Source organism: Semicossyphus pulcher, unplaced genomic scaffold (genome assembly GCF_022749685.1).
Source record: "Semicossyphus pulcher isolate SPU_LCO1_2020_fin unplaced genomic scaffold, fSemPul1.0.p SCAF_10, whole genome shotgun sequence".
NCBI classification, from domain to species: Eukaryota; Metazoa; Chordata; class Actinopteri; order Labriformes; family Labridae; genus Semicossyphus; species Semicossyphus pulcher.
The window spans coordinates 8287779-8305222 of record NW_027211604.1 but is presented as its reverse complement, the minus strand read 5'-3'; the positions used below and the strand labels follow the sequence as shown (position 1 = coordinate 8305222).

Here is a 17444-nt window from a genome sequence, read left to right as displayed (position 1 = left end):
TCTTATTATAAAATGTGTTAAACGTTTAAAAGCTCCTGGCGCTTGAAATTTAACTTTAGAAGTTACTCTGGAGTTTGTTACAGAGGAGCTAACGGCTGAGAGAACTGTTTTTGCATTGCTGCTATTTTTGTGATTTTTGCATAAGAGTTCATGTGGAACTCCTGCATTGTTTGCTTGTAAATTTTGTATATGGTATTTTTCCTGTTTTTCACATTTTCCACATTTTTGTTATAAATACTAACTGCACTTTGGGAGGCCGGTAAAAATAAATTACACCATCACTGCATTTTTCGCCAGTGTTTTTTCCCCAATTTGTTGGAGGAGTTTGAGACCGAACCCCACAACAGACGTGTTTTACGCAGTCTGGTGAAGGCTTTCCAGGGCCCATTGGAGAAGCAGATAGCGTCCTGCAAAGGCACAGAGCCAAAATGCAATTTTTTCCTACCATAATGGCATTAGCTCCTCATAATAGCATGATAGGACTGAGGTTGAAAATCAGTGAACTGGCCCTTTAACTGCAAGGAGATCCTTTGCTAATATGCTTTACATGTAAGGATAACTCCTAAGCTACTTTCATATACTCCCATCTCAGGCTTTGTATAGTCTCTCATTTCCATCAGTTACACAGTCAAGGCCTAGACTACTATCTGTGTAGCTAAAAAAAAGAGAGACTAGCAGAGGACCATGGTTTACAGCAAAGACTGTGGCTGAATACAGACCTACATTTACTATTTTATTTTCGGTTAGTAAGACAGGAGGCGAAATGACAGCACAAACACTCAACTGCAACGCAGAAGGAAACAGGAGATAGTCCGGTGATTTTAGGATGTTTTTGTGACATGGGAAGTACGCAATCGCTTATCAGTCAGGTTAAACCCTTGCTCTGAGAGGGCAAACACTGATCAGAGAAGTAGGGCAACCTCCCACACTCATGTGTACACTGTCAGCAAAAGGAAGCACACACACACACACACACAGACACACACACACAGACACAGACAGATGCACAAACACATGGACACGGGTGAGTGATGTGATATTCAAAAGTGGCTGTGGGCCCTACGCTCCCCTCCCACCTACTCACTCATAATACCATTATAATTTTAGCATCATGAACAGCAGAGCTTGCACACGTTATTGCTGTTCTGTGGCGTCTTGGTAGACTATAATTGGTCGTATGTACAAAGCAATTAACATCACGTTGTTGAGTCCTTAGAATTCCTATAATCTAATGCTTATATACACATAATTAGACTTAGAAACAAAACAGGATGCACCTTTAAATATTAAGTATTCATAAAAATTGAGATTTACACATGAAAAAGTCACATTTAAACCCTATTTTTGGAAATGTTACAAGTTTTTGGCCGGCTCAAAGTTCTTTGGAAACGGTCTCTCGCGGTGAGCCCGGGGTTAATCCAGGTGAGGTGAATTAGTTGAGCCACAGACAAAGTTAATTAGTTCATGGAACCGCACACATGGTCATTTAGGAAGCTGGCCAACATGGCATCAACATGCTGCTATAACATTACGTAATACCTCAATGTCAGTTGCAGCATGGGAGCAGAGAGATTGGATCCCAGATAAAGAATAAAAATAAATACGACATGAAATCATTGTAATGTTTTGGGATCATCTATTACACAATCCAGGCCTCGCAGTAAAGACTGAGGATGTGCGCTGAAGAAATCTCAATCTAATAACGTTTCATCTAAATGGGTCATCATTACGGCATAACGGCTCTACATGTTTTGGGAAATCCCCGCTTATATACAAGAAACACAAATGAGCACTTCTGCCGTTCTTTGAAATCTTTGTTTTTTTGTTCCAGGCTTAAAGCTGAATTCTTTGAAGGGAAAGTACGAGGTTTAATCTAAAACAGCAAACTGAGCATGACTGATATGACTGGAGCGTAAACAGAAGACACATAATCAGATATGGAACGAGGCGGTAGAATTAAAGCGAGCACAAACTCGGGACGTATTAAAGAAAAACATGTAAGATAAGCAGGTTACAGTTAGGTCACCAAAAAAGGACAAACAGACAAGCACAATGAAAACATACAGTAGCTGAGAGGAAGAAAGAGTTCAGAGCGGCACAGGAAGGGCAGCAAGGAGGAGGAGAGGAAATTACGACAAAATATGACAAACAAAGAGGCGGGATGACAACGACACTAAATCTGAGAGGCAAGGCAATGGATGTGTGTTACACATGTTTTGTATTTTGTCAGGTGTGCATAAGCAGCTAGATATTCCGTGTATAAAAGTGGTGATCCAGAAGAGCACTGCACAAGGCAACTACTGTAAAATTCGGTGTATGATACCCCTTTCAGACCTGGGAAGACCCGTTAATAAATGCTGATCGTCTCTTTTCCCAGTCTGTCTGTTTATCAAACTTGGCGCAGACAAATTTGCAATGATGTTCGAGCACTGTTCAGACGGAGACGGGCGGAGTTTGTAGCCGAGATGACAAGAAGTTGCAGAACTTAGAAAGGAGGGCGGAGATTAGCGTGTTGACCGAGTTTTTTTGTCCCCATCAATGCCGATCGGATCTGAGACGATAATTCTACTGCAGACCAGGTCTACCTCCGCATTAATCTGTAGCCGGGTCCAAGCCGCTACAACGTCTCCTATTAACAATATGCCGCAGTGCTGTTTCTTGTAGAGGAAAACTAACTTGATTGTTGCTACACTTCGTCACAGACATGCACCATAATGATCGCCCTTGCAGCCGCCACCCTAACAACAATCAACTTTACCGTAGGCTGCCAGCTACCACTAGCTACCGCACCAGCAGCTAGCAGGTTGCTAACTTGACATGGTGAAAACAGATGGTAGGCTGTAATTTGTGTGTGTTTTGAAATTGTTTTAAATGAAAATTAATTTAAATAGTGTTGAAATAACACTTTTTAAATTAATACATAGCTATAGAAAACCATTTTCCCCTCTGTGTAAGCCCCCAAAACAGACTGCGTCTTATAGTCTGGATTTTATGGTAAACAAAGAAGTTCCCTTGTGATCACAAGTACAAGCAAAAAGTGGGACACGTTTCTATAAATACAAAACTGTATGTATATTTTCTACAGGAATAATCTCTGTTAGGGCCCCTCTTTCTACACAAAGAGGTCAGAGGTCAGATAAGCTGGTTGGGAGTCTGTTTCCCGCTCAGACGCCGACTCATGTTAAACATGATTGAACTCTGGCTATCAATCTGAAGGTCACATCTTACAAGGCCACCACAGGGCAACATAATACACCATAATGCAGATTTTGCACGCAAATCATTTTCCTACATGGACTCTAAACTGAGCTGTGATTAAAAAACAAGACATAACAGACAGCCTATATATTTTCTAAGCACATGCAATACAAAAAAATCCCACTCTGCACAAGCCGAAAGTACAGTAAAGCACTTTTATAAAAATGTATTGAGGCTTCAGCAGATATCTATTATGAAGACATTCCTCACACACTTGTATAAAAGGCCCTCTCCAGTCTCACTAACACGGCACAAAGATATAAATGGCAGCAGGCTGGGAACTAGATTTTCATGCAACCACAAGAAATTTGTCTAAAGAAGGACATGCTAATCTCGCCGTCTCTCCATATTTGTATCATAAAACCAGTTGTATGTAATGCCTTGAAAAAACGATGGGAAGTAGCTGTTTTTCACGAAGTAGTAGCTTTGTTTTTTCAAGCTGAAGTTCAGACGTGTTGCCCCCGCTTGCAGCTAAAACACTGACGGCATAAAAAAGGGCTTCTTTTTAAGAAAGACTTTTGAATTTTAACTGGTCATGCATTCCTCATGCAATTGTGAAGACGGGACTGAGCGCCACATAGGCTGCACAGAGCTAGAGAGAGAGAGAGAGAGAGAGAGAGAGAGAGAGAGAGAGAGAGAGAGACGTGGCCTACCTCGATGAGCTCCGGTCGCAGGTTGATGGTGCGCAGCCAGTCTCGTAAGTGTGGATATCGGTCCAGAGCCTCGGGCCTCTCTGTCTCTGGCACTTTCTGCTTGCACTGCAGCTGTTTACAGATGTATTTCATCAGCTTCACCTGCAGGGAGCAACAGAGAACATAGCTCAGATGGGAGGGGCGGGTTAGAGGGGAGACTCACAGCGTGCTAGGAGCTGAGGAGGATATCTGTCACACCTCTGTGTTCAAAGTGGAAAGTTTGCCTAAGAAAGATGACAGATATAATGAAGTATGTGTTTATTTTGAGTAATAACACACTGAATACCAGCCATTGTTGCCTATTAAAAAAGCAACCTTAGATAGGTCAACATTCATTATACCACAGATCATACAAACCGATGTAATGAAGGTTAACCTGATGCACTCGCAGCCTTTTTCCATTCTGAACTCAATGTACCTGCAGTAACGATTCCACTGTTTGTTTAACCCAATTTCCCAGTGCCCCCACCGCACAAGACAGTTAATTAGATATAAGCAGCTATTATCATACAGAGGAACAATGAGCCGGTCATCTAATGAGAGCATCTGCGCTGCTGGCACAGTAAACAAGTGCAGTTGGAACAGAAAGCAGCTTAGTGACATAATGACGGAAGAAAGCGCCATATATGAGCTGTCGATTTTTCCAGTTAGTTTCAGAGTTACTGTACTTTCCTTTTATCTAAAAGATCTGCGATAAAGTAGTACGAGACCTTTCGTAACAATTATTCATATCTAGATTCTAGCTATGACATAATTCCTGCTCGGGCTTGTAGTTGTAGACATTTGGCAAAGACGGTTAAGGGCAATAATCTCCTTCCTTCCTCTCTGGAGAGCAGATTCCCCAAAGTCTCCACATTCTGGTGCTGCTGATGAAGCAGGGGAAGAAATGATTAGAAGGAGAACAAACGCTTACCTGGCAAGATATCGCTTTTAATACCGCTCAGGTTAGTAGCTAAGTGACGCACAGAAACCCCTCCCTCCTAGCAGTCTCTCTTTTTAATGCTTGCATCTGCTAATCAGCACATTAATGAGAAGACCTTTGCTGTAGTGTCTCATGACGTTGGGCGCATCAGTTTCCAGAACAACCTAAACCCTCAAAAGCCAGACCTGTCACCGCCTTAAAACACTTAAATATTCAACAACATATAAAGCTGGGAGACTTTACCCAAGCGCTTTCCGAGCCAATGTCAAGTGCAGTGGTCCTGTGAGTAAGTATTACAATGAACACCGTGGTATTGGTTTGCAGCGGCCCGCGTTGTGCAGGTCGGCGCGGCCGTATAGTGTGTCTCCTTATCTCGCAGTCTATCTGTAAAGAGTCCATTACAGCAGGCAGCACCTTCAGATGAGCCGCGCAACACCAGCTAGCTCTCGACCTGCCGTGCACCTCTCGAGTGCCGGAGCAACAATGAGGAGCGTGTGTCTTTTTTTCTGCTCATTCAACTTTCTCCCTGACACATCCACTCACCAGCCAGACAGACACTCATACAGCCACGCTGCTCTCAGAAAGTGTGGCCTTGGGATGTTAAAAGGCTGCTTCGTGGGAGCTAACAAAAGCATCTCCGCTGTGGGCCGCAGAGATGAAAGAGACGAGAGAGAGAGAGAGGGGAGGCTGGAGAGGATGTAAATGCTCTCAGTGTCGACTCCGACTGACGAGTAATTGCAGAGCTAAAAAGCTACAATCAGTTGCACTGAGAGCATTATAAAATAATTAAACTGCATGCATTATTGAATGCAAACCAATAAAAAGTTTTACGAGTTACAAGCAAGAAGCATGTCATAAAAGCCGGTTGGTTCAGAGGAAAATAAATATCCTAAAAAAAACACACACACGCCCTAATGCAAACTTTCAGGCCTCACATGTCGATGCCAACACAAAATAAACACTGGCTTCTAAAAGTCAAACATTAAAGGGGTGTCCTGCTGTTTCCAAAACATCTGTCGTGCTTGAACCTCCTTTTAGTTGCGTGCATTTGACCTTAGAGCCCAGCCAGCAGGAGCAGCTCCTTTTATGGGAGGTAAAGACCGATAGACGTTTTCTCTACATATGCAAACCTGCAGGCAGACAGCACATATACAAAGTACAGACTGAAGTATGTTAATACATTTCATATACAATCCATAACTAACTATAACTCAGAATTACAGAGCCTCGCAGATTATTCACTGTGCTTTCATCAGGTGTAGCATTTCAGGAGCTCTGGACTAGCATGGCCAGCAGTAAATAGGCCTTCACTTGATGTGGCTAATGAGCTAGCCTCCTGCTTTACCTCCCCATACACCAGTGCAGGGCTGTGACGTCAGGTTACCTAGCAACCCTGCTTCTGAGTCGTCAGCAACATTTCAGTGGGATTTTCCCAACATATGAAACACAGAGCTGAGACAAAATACATTGCAACATGCAAATGTCACCAGGACGGTAACTGTAGTAGCTACAAAACATGAGCAACGTCTAAGCTCTCATCAAACAAGCAGAGCCTTCACTTTATTGTCCTATATAAATAAGGTGAGTATAACAATACACACAGGTCCCTGAATCTCTCAGTGATATTGGTGTGCATTTGTACTGAGAGCACAGTCAGGCACATCAACAAAACCAGGCTCCCTGCATAATATTTTTGGTGCAGAGTGTAGAAACCAGCACTTGACGTGTGGCCTGGAGGTGGGAGGAGGGGGAGGAGACATGGCGTCAGAGCCCACCTGTCAGCAGAGCTAAACAACACCATGACAACGGCCTAATGCTGCGAGGACGTGAGTGACAGCCTGTGTGTCAGCCGCCACAGATAGAGAGAGAGAGAGAGAGAGGGGGGGGGGGGGGGGAGAGAGGAGTCCCAGCAGCGGCCTGCCTGACACAGCAGACTCGGGGAGCAGATCCCACTGCTCCAATTGTTTTCTCAAGGCTCTTGCTGACACAGCCACTTTGGTGCACCTGCCAAGGATAGCACGGCCTATCTGAGGAGTGGGGCTCTGTACCAGAAAATGATATTTGCACAGGAAGGTCAGCGCATTTCTCTCAGGCTAAAAATGCACACGTTTCATGTTGTCAGAAAAGGAAGGAAAACATAGAATTTTACTTGGGAATTTTAATGTTCAGTAGTTAAAATGCTAAAACTAAATCTAGTAATTCTTTAAAGTCTTATCACTTTTAGCAACAAAGGAACACACAGCATGGATTATTTTGTTATTCTTGTTTGGAGCCTGTTTGTCTTCTCTGTCTTTATATTTGGCAGCTGCAGTAAGTCACGAGTGTGACAGTAGAAACAGCAGCAATGGAGCAGGGAACTAATGCAAATTTAAAGCAAATTATAATACTGCTTTCAAGGAAGCGTTTCATGCAGGATCGTGCAAGTAAACCATGGTGATCGGACTGGGTCACATTTTTTTCATCTACACCACATCCACAAAAAAATGATGAAAATGTCAGGAGACAAAGACACAAAGAAGCCAGCCAGACCCAGTTATGCACAGGCCAGGTCACATGGACTTTAGCGGGAGGGGTGGGGGGGGGATACACAGTTGACAGTCGCAGACAATGGCCTGCTGCCCCTCCTCCATCATTGTTACCACCAGCGCAAGTTGACCACTCTGTGGGCCAGGGGGGGTGAGGAGGTGACAGATAGAGCGGCCTCCAGCTCTCTGTAGTAAGGTTGTACAAGGTTAGCTGCAGAGAACACACAGGCTGCAGAACCTTGGCCTACTTTACGTCACCTACTGTTTGACGTATCTTACAGAGGAACGTGTGGTAAGTGGGGACATTTTACACTGCGGTCATGCGTTGTCACAACAATTCGAAAAATGACTTCCCAACAGGAAAAGTTCACATAAGCGCCCCTGATGTCAGAACAACTACGACAGTAAATTTACATGTCTTGCAGAGTTGATGTCGCATTATGCAGAAAGATTGGAGCAAAAGTTGTTTTTATTAATTAAAGCTGGGCAAACACATTTTTTTGCTCACATGTAATTAAGTATTAGGTGGTAACAGTTAGTAGCTGATCATGTCGAGAGACCTAGATTAGTTCTGAGAAACACACTTCCTTGTGGCATCCTTGTTGTTTTCACTTTAAGACTTAAAGGGCCAGTTCGCCAATTTCCAACGTCAGTCCTATCATGCTATTATGGAGAGCTAATGCCAAAATGCAATTTGGCTCTGTGCCTTTGGAGGACACTATCCGCTTCTCCAATGGGCCCTGGAAAACCTCCGCCAGACTACGTAAAACGCATCATCTGGCGGAGGCCAGGGAGCTCGCTAAACTGCACTTCCTCAATCTAGGACGCCCGCCTCCAATGTCATGTCTCGTTCAAAATCGTCAGGTTTGAAATGTAGACTGTAAAACTGTAGTATTATACTCCAGCCTCTCTCGCTGGGCCGTTCCTTTCAGAGGGAGGGGCGCAATGCATGCTGGGTGTTGTAGGAATGTAGACTGGGCGAAACCACAAACTGTTTGTACAACTTTCTCCACAGCTATGGTGCCAAGTTCAAATATTATTGCTTCAATCGCTTACAGAGAACACCAGCTTTGGCTTGGCATTGGCTTTTTCTTCTAGGGGCAAATTGCTGCTTTAAACTTGTGAACAATGTCAAAAGAAGAACTTCCCAACATGGGAAACGGACCACCCGAGGGGCACCTAAACATGTAGAAAAGTACCCCCTTTTAAAAATCTGCTTATAATACGTAAAGTATCACAATTATTCAAGTATGTTCTGGATGGTTACAAATTACAGCAAATTTAAAAGGAGACACATCATGCTAACTTCCTTATGATTTAAAGCTGTGGGCAACCAAACCCCCCCGCCCCATCTCCAGCAAAGAAGCACAGCAGACCTCAAAATTACAGGATGTAATGCAACTCATCCTGAGTCAGTTTAAGAATAGAGTAATGCCTGCCTACACTGTTCAAGCAGCCTGATTTCCACATCGTTCTTATTGACTACACCACCGGTACTGCAGGAGCAAAACGGAAACAGAGACAGGGTCAGCGTTGCTACACAGTTGTGTTTCCTCTACATCTTCATGTGAGCAACATTCTCCATTGTCTTCTCCTAGGCCTCCGACAGATACACACATACGCACACACACACACACGCAGCGGTTGTCATGTCATCAGAAGCAGCCCAGCGGATTGGCTTTGATTCTCCCCTCCCCTTTCCTCCCTGCTCTTCCCTCTTGCACAGGCTCTTTGCGCGTCATTTGATTTTCTTATTTAACAACCAACCCTGAAAATGCGTAGGAAGAAAGATGTCTAAATATAGATGCAGCCACAACAGCTCGCACCACGAGCACACAGCAAAACTCTCTCCAACACGGTGAGGAGACAAAACAGAGTGACGCTTTGCTGTTTGCTGATCATTCCTGAGAGCAGCGGTTAGAGAGGTTAATAGACTTCTAGCAACATTTGACACTTGTTTATGGCTATATAAAGACATCCCATAAGCAAAGCACTTCAATCCTACTCTTTATAGGAGTTTTGACCTCAGTGTTTGGATCATGTCGACTGATTTGGACCCGTTTTAAAAAGCTGTGAAGTGCATACAATAAAGCAAAAGCCCAAAATACATAAATAGCTACAGTAAAAGTAACACAGAGGCAGCATGGGAGGCAGAGACCAGACTGAGTGGGATTAACATGTGAAAAGTGAAGTACCAGTTAGCACTCCATTTGAGAGGCCAGTATCATTATCCTCTCACTGGCGAGGCAGAAAAAACACACAGTTCAAGTGGAATAATAAAGCTCTCTCAATGAGAGTATAAAGCCAGTTCAAGCCTCTCTCGATGGCACTCCAGTGCAACATGGGAGCATTTACACCACGAGTGTGACAACTGCTCTGACCCCGCACGCTTCGCTCAAATTCATCACATGAATTAAAGTGGCTTAAGTGGTAATGACATCTTTCAGGTCTGGATATTTTCTGCTACATGATGGTTTACATGTGAACACTTAAGGACTATAAACGGAAGTTGCAAGCCAATATCTCACTAGAATTAAAGATCCTGATTAGATGAAGGCGGGTGAAGGTTCAGACGTGGCAGAGATTAGCTGTAGGGATGTTTCTTTGTGCTTGTATGAAATAAAAGCACCGGACATATTAAGGGCGAAAGTTAGAAAACCTATTAGTATCAGGATGTATCGAGCCAGCATAAATCCATAACCTCAATCTGCTGACTTTAATAATTGAGGCAAGTGAAACCTCAAGAACGACTAAAGCAAGAAGTGAAAGTGCACGCTTGTGGCAACGTGTGGTTTCAAAATAGTGTGCCAGTAAAGACATAGGAAGTAAGACTGCTGATCAAGGCAGCACCCCATGCCCTGCCAGCTCTGCCTGTTTCAAGACATGTACACCAGGCTCCTCTGTAATGTTGACGAACGTTGGACTATTTGAGTGTAACATAGAGCCTTTTAGAGCCATCGCCAGCTGATCTTTTGTCAGTACAAAATCTCTCTCGTGCACTCTTTGGAGCTGCCAAACATTTCCAAAATAGAAGCAATAATATTTGAAATTGGCGCCATAGCTGTGGAGAAAGTTGTACAAACAGCTCGTGGTTTCGCCCATTCTACATTCCTATAACACCCAGCATGCATTGCGCCCCTTCCTCTGAAAGGAACGGCCCAGCGAGAGACGCTGGAGTGAAATACTACCATTTTCGCTGCAGGCAATGGCTCAGAGCGGAACAGAATCCGAAATACGACGAGAATATACCGGGGGATCGTCTAAAAAATCTCAGGTCTGCAGTCTACATTTCAAACCTGATGATTTTGAACGAGACATGACATCGGAGACGGGCGTCTTAGATTAAGGAAGAGTAGTTCAGCAAGCTCCCTGGCCGCCGCCAGATGATGCGTTTTACGTAGTCTGGCGGAGGTTTTCCAGGGCCCATTGGAGAAGTGGATCGTGTCCTCCAAGAGCACACAGCGAAATTGCCCTTTTTTCCTACCATAATGACATTAGCTTCCCATAATAGCATGATAGGACTGAGGTTGAGGTCCGCCTACATTGCATCTATGGCATATAAGAAGAGGGAAATGAAAAGGAATACCATGACAGTAAAACAGCGAGCCTAAATAACAGGAAAACATGTCAAGATGGATTTAAAACATTTACAGGGAATGAAATTACTTAACAATTGCACTTGACAAGATTTTGGGCCAACAGACTTGTAATAAAGACAACAATAAAACGAACCATGATATCATCCACACATGACACAAAAAGTGCAAATGAAAGTGAATTGGGTCTGCCCCAAGGTTTAAACAAATCATGTAAGACGTCACATGTCCACTGATGCAGGATGAGACCGACAGCAAATTATCAGTTCAAGGGAAGTTTTCTAAAAGTTTTGTCTTGAGCGGTTCTTAAACAAGTTGATAACATTTTTAGTCATACTTAGTCTACTAGAGTTACATGTATGCTCTGTAATGTAGCAAAAAATGAGATTGGAAAGCTGCACTTGGATATCATAGCTGACAAAAATATGTTTTGTCCATTGAGACCAAAGTGCAGCTAACATCAGTTAAAATAAGATAACATAAAATGTGTGTAAATATGCCATTAGAAGCTTCATTTAGCTGTGCTTTAAAACAGACTGTATCTTTACCTATTTACAATTTAACAACTAAGAGTCAGTGAGCAGTTTGAGGCTCTCCTGGCAGGAGAAGTAACCAGACCCACTATTTGCACTTCTGACTATGAAGGACACCCCCTTATAATGGCCTCTAACCACAGGAAAGAGACCTCAGATCAGTTTTTATAGCCTTCAAGAAACATGTGAGACCTGCACGGCCTGCCCATTGTCATGTAGAACAATGCCGGTGCAAAACGAACCTACAAGACAGCGTACCTCAGGAAGTACTCTGCCAGATCACGTCCTGTTCAACGCAGTGACGAGGTACGCACGACAGCGAGTGAAGGAAGGGTTTGAGCATGTTGGGAAAGACAGGCTTTGAACTTGACCAGGCCAAAAAAATATGTTTTAAACAGTTAAGGATGACATTTCATAAAATACATTTGTGCATGAGAATAAAGCAGTGTAACAACATGCTACGTTCAGCAAACTTCAAAAGCAGTTTGGGGTTAAAACAGACGACTACAAACACGCAAACTGAGCTTGTCTGGTTTCTATTTCAGTTAATACTTTGGATTTTTCATTTAATACTGGGCTTCTGTACTTGAGCCTGTGAAAATTTGTTCTCACACAGTGGCCTGCCAACTTGCACTTGATGCCTGCCAACAAACTATGAAGCTACAAAATTATTTGTAGACATTAATATTCTGAAAATGGGCAAAAAGCTGCACCTAGAAACACAGCACGGCTTTATCATCCCTTCCTTCTCATAAAGGTTTATCCTTTCTTCTGCAGACTTTGATTCTACCCTCACACATAGATCTTGTGAGGAGTCGATAGTGTGCGAGTCCACCTGTCCTGCTGAGGCCAACAATCTGACAGTAACAGGATTACAGACACATTGTAACTTGCTTTAAAGGGCTACTTTCTTCATTAGCAAGTGACCGTTCTGAAGGTCACATGAAAACCAGTTGAGCCAGACTGCATTGTGTCTCTGTGCGGCGTGAAACTAAACGCTCAGAGCTTTCTGCAACATTAGTTTATAGGGGCAACAGTGCAATTGTTCCTGGGGTGTTCAGTTATACAGGAATAAAACAGACATGGATAATTGATAACCTCTCGCCAATCAGGAGTGAATATTCCTTTTATACGAGGTATAACGCTTAAATAAACCATGAAGCAGAAAACCCATCTACCATCTATCATGCCTCTAGTGTGTCTGCATGTCTGGAGCCTAAAACCAAGACACATGCATCAACTGTCTTTAAGTGCACAATTAGAGGCATTTAACTTAGCTGTTCCAATGTTTTACCCAACTTAGTCTCTCATTAAAATGTATTGTATCAGCCTTTTATATCCGCCCCCGGCCCCCTCTTCCCACCACTGTCCTCAGCAATAGCACGGCCTGTTGTCCCCTCATGGCATTGTTACTAACAACATGAAAGCTGGACTTTCCATGACATGATTCCTTCAGTCACCTCGCAGCTGAGAATTTTACAAAAACAATACGCGACTGTAAACATCCCATGGATGGAAACACGCAGGCCTGGGAAAAAAAACTGACCCTTAGAAAAAAGTTTAAAATCTACATAGAATGAATGGTGACTAAAGGATTACAATGCAATTTACATAAATAAGGTGCTACTCGTTATCCTGTATTACATCAGAAAAGAGCATTTTCCTATCTGCATCATCAAATTATCAGAGCGAATTCTGGATATGCAAAGTAAAAATACTGAGTGCATCCTCTGCTGAAGCCTGCCTGCACGCTTCAGGCATGACTTCTCTGTATTACTATAGTAGGACATGCTGATGAGGCCCTACAAAGCCAGGGCTCCTGCGCACAGCAATGTCAAGTCATCCCAGAACGCCTGAACTGAATCTGCATCCAGATGCAGGAGAGCAGCGCGTGCATCCACCCTGCCTGCCTGCTGACGTTTGGGTGACGGATAAATACACGGAACACGTCGTACATTTACATTTTTGTATTTGCATTGCATGCCCTGTGTACATACACGGAATCCTGTGCAGAGAACAGGACACGGGAACATAAATAATAGCAGTGTGAGATTATTGAATGTGTGCCATTAGGCCAGGCTGGATTCAGCTGCACGGCGCGGTGCTGTGAACTAACCGAGGGGCTCCTGAGTAATATTCCACCTAGAGAAAGAGGTCACACAAATATCACAGATATCTCGAAGGTTTAGCAATTGAGTAGAGAAATAATTAAGCCCCTAGCAAAAAGTACAACTTCAATATCATTTTTAAGTCATCTTCCCATCAATGCAATGACCCAGTAGTACATTGTAAGCGAAAAATGTGCACCCATGGATAGGGTGCCTCGCTTGCAGCCACTATTCAGCCTATATGAGGCGGACATAGCGTTTGGGCTTCATGACTCCGCAATTTGACTACACAGCTCTCTATCGCAGGACAGGGCTCAGGCGGATCTGCAAAGCTCATTACCTCTAAAGTGCGGATTTCTTGCTGTGTGAGGTCGTTGGACGCGGCGCATTTGGTCCGTAGCCCCTGTAAACTGGAGATGGAGATTTCAATCATATTCTGGATGAGTTCGCATTGATGTAGTGCGGCCATCGCTGCGCCACCGCCGCCGCCACCACTATCCCTCTCCGGCTGCTCATCACTCTCGACCATCTTCCCACCGTTAGCAGACACACTATCCATTCCTCAGCATTGGGCTCGGCTTGGAAGGGCTGGAGTCAAACTGTTAAGCTCAAATACAACATATGCAGCAGTCCAGCGACGCAGCGACCTATTGTGGAAGTTAGCTGACAAGCAAATGTCCCCAGCTCCCAATGTGGAGAAGTCAGGATGCGAAAGAAATATTATTTTTCAATAAAAACAAGATGCTCGACGGTAACCCGGGTCGTTAAGCGCTTCAGAGTCCAGTAATGCTCGACCTGTATTTTCTGTCCGTCTGTGCTACCGACGAGAGGTTACTCTCTTCCACCGACAGCTCTGGCAGAGGCTTTCACCGTCTGTCAGCTGTTGGGAACATCATGGGGCGCGGTGCACTATGGGAAATGAAGTCGGTCAAACGGCTTACAAAAACCGCTCTCCACGCTACATCCCCTCAACAACCTCCCCCACCCTCTCGTGCGCGTGCTCACAAACGCAAAGGGATAAAAGGGAACCACTGTAACTGTTTGTACAATTACGACAGTAATTTAATTATTTTAAAGGAAAGTTAATTAAGATTATTACAGGGAAGTATTAAGACCATCTACAAAAAACAGGAAAGCCCAGGTGTAATTAATTAAATTTAAAGTGGCTGGATTCCATTTAGGTGCTCCAGTTTGGGGCCTTGTAAAGCCGTTTTTATAAGAGGACAGGGCCTATTTCCTGACAACAAAGCAGATTAAAAAAAGGTACAATGAAGTAATATGATTAGGCTATATTAGGTGTATAAGGATCTGCCTTACGGGGGTGATGTGAGGGAATTCCGGATCTACAATACTCCTCTTCCTGCTACACTAGTCGTTCAAATGGTTAGATAATGTTCAAAGTCCAACTAACTAACTAACAAAATGTGGGGTGAAAAAACTGTATTAAGCATCATTGAACATAAGGGAGTACACTCAATGATTCCTCGAGAGATAAAGGTTGAACGACCGAATGAGTGAATTTTTAAGGAACAATTGCACAGTACTTTCTAAAGGCATGCCTGGTACTGCAAGAGAATCTTTGGGCCCCAATTATAATCACCACATACTCCGTGCTAAAGGAAAGAGATGTACCATAATGCATTTTAGAACACTATGGACATTTAAGCGATATGACTAATAAGCCACAGGTTCTTTATGTATCTTATCAAAGGTACAATCTGTGATCAGTGCACAGCCCCCATCCCAACCTGCCAATCCGACTCCACATAGTTGACATTCCACTTGCATGTAGTTGAGTGTACATGGACAGCATTCAAATGCACACTGTGCACTTTTCCCACAATGATGCGATAGTGTTTGGTGTGGAAAAGGGGCCGTACACCTACAGAATATTGAGTCTTTGAAACATTAGTATGTATTATATATCTTTTTGTATGGTGCCTATAATCTCACTCCTCTGAAGTCTCAACAGTTACAACAAGTAAAGGGAACACATGAAAACCTAACCCTTAATTCTCCAAATTAAAAGCATGAAAGCAGCCGAACATGAAGAAGTCTATTGCTAATTTTTGTATTTTTGTATGTTATCAAAATGTTTGATCATTTGACAGTGTCGATGATAGGAGAGTACAGGTTTCCACAACCATGAAGCAACAGTACACATGGCTCATTGCTGCAATGAGGGTGTGATGTTCCTTCCTTAATATACCCTGATTATACAATTGAACGTGAGTCACTTTCCATGGAGGCCTGTGTTCCTCCTCTCCATCTGTCTATCGGTCTCTTTTCGTCTTCTGATCGCTTGAGAAATTGTACTGTACACTGCTAAGACACGCTCGGCTCCAGATAGCAGCCTTGCATGGTAACATACATGGACTAGAGTGAAAACCCAAACAAAGGAATTAGAAAACGTTCAGTGTGTTTCCGTCGGTTTTTCGACAATCAGCCGAAACAATGGCATTGATCTAACATGAAATTGTAAGTCCATCTAACACCATTGCAACAATGGAACCAAACTATTTTGTTGTTGTTGGTCCAGTACTTTCTGTATTAACAGCACAGATTTGATGGTGACATGCCAGCAGAACACGCTGCCAATTTCAGCTCTTCTTTGCTTTCAAAACCAAGTTACAGTAACAGAAACAGTTGGATCAGAGCAAATGAAGGCTTTGAAATATATTTAAAATTGGTTTTATGTAATACTCAAAAATATTATATAAGGAAGGCACTTTCAAACTGCACACCTGGTCTACCTTAAAAGTTATACGTATGATGTTCTCTGTCTTACACTGAACCATTACTGTCCTGTTTTGTCTTATTTATGCCGTACAATTTATAAAATAAAATAAAATTGAAACCCTTTAATTTTTTTAGGAGTGGTTTATGTTCACCTTTAAAGATCTAATACACGGCAATGAGGGGAAACATCCTATCGTTTGTACAAACACCAAAAAGTGATTTAGATCAGTATTAGTTTGTAATGTTTAATATGAGATTGTTTTGAATGTATGCTATGCTATGCTAGGCATAAAGCTATGTCTTAAATCAAATAAAACTGATAGATGACAATTAACTGTCACATATGGGCTCCTGATGTGCTTATTTTTGTGGCTGCTTAACCATTTAGTTGTCTGAATACTTAATGAAGCCACACAGAAGCCACTGTGGTGTCTAAGAATCCAAACTGAAACTTTTGTCCCATGTGCAGTGTGCATTTCATGAAATACCTCTATTTTATCTAAAGAAAAACATATCATTACCTCACCATATGTCTCTCCGTTCTGTGTTCTCCATGTTGGCTGCACTTCTCTCCCAGAGTTCATTTGACCTGAGGATTTCTGACCTATCTTCAGTAATAAATAAAACGTACCTGTAATGAGTTAAAAAAACATAAGCACGAGCAATGTTTAGGTAGGCACTTGACAGCTTGCTGACACGACTCACAGCTGAGGATAGCACGATCCTTTCCCAGGCTGACGCTCTCTTAAGCCCTTTAAACTCTTTTACTATTGGACAGCAGAGACAACACACGTAGCACAGAGCTCTCGACTTCAGATTAAATTAGATTGTGGAGAGTCTACTTGTTTGCTGGCCAGGATTTCCAAGAGCTATCCCTTCAGGTCTGGGGAGGTTAAGGACCCGACAAGAGCATTTAAGACTCACGACCTTTGTCCTACAGTCTGCAAAAAAAATGTCGACATGGTTTATTGCAGCTTTTTGAGGTATAATTTTAATGCATTTTGTAATGCAAATAAATACCAACAATGAGAAATGTGTGTGCTATACAGTCAGTGAATATTGCTGTGTTAG

At 42.9% G+C, this 17444-nt stretch overlaps 1 protein-coding gene across 2 annotated transcripts in view; it reads right to left on the bottom strand.

Moving 5' to 3' along the window:
* Nucleotides 1-14470, bottom strand: part of ksr1a (kinase suppressor of ras 1a) — a 33111-nt gene extending 18641 nt beyond the window's left edge. For both annotated transcript variants that reach the window (XM_069670426.1, XM_069670434.1), the window contains exons 1-2: nt 13975-14470; nt 3912-4052 (exon numbers count right to left, since the gene is read on the bottom strand). In XM_069670426.1, coding sequence (XP_069526527.1) covers nt 3912-4052; nt 13975-14193 — 360 coding nt within the window. In that variant the 5' untranslated portion in view covers nt 14194-14470. The remainder of the gene's footprint in view (nt 1-3911; nt 4053-13974) is intronic.
* Nucleotides 14471-17444: the final 2974 nt, after the last annotated feature.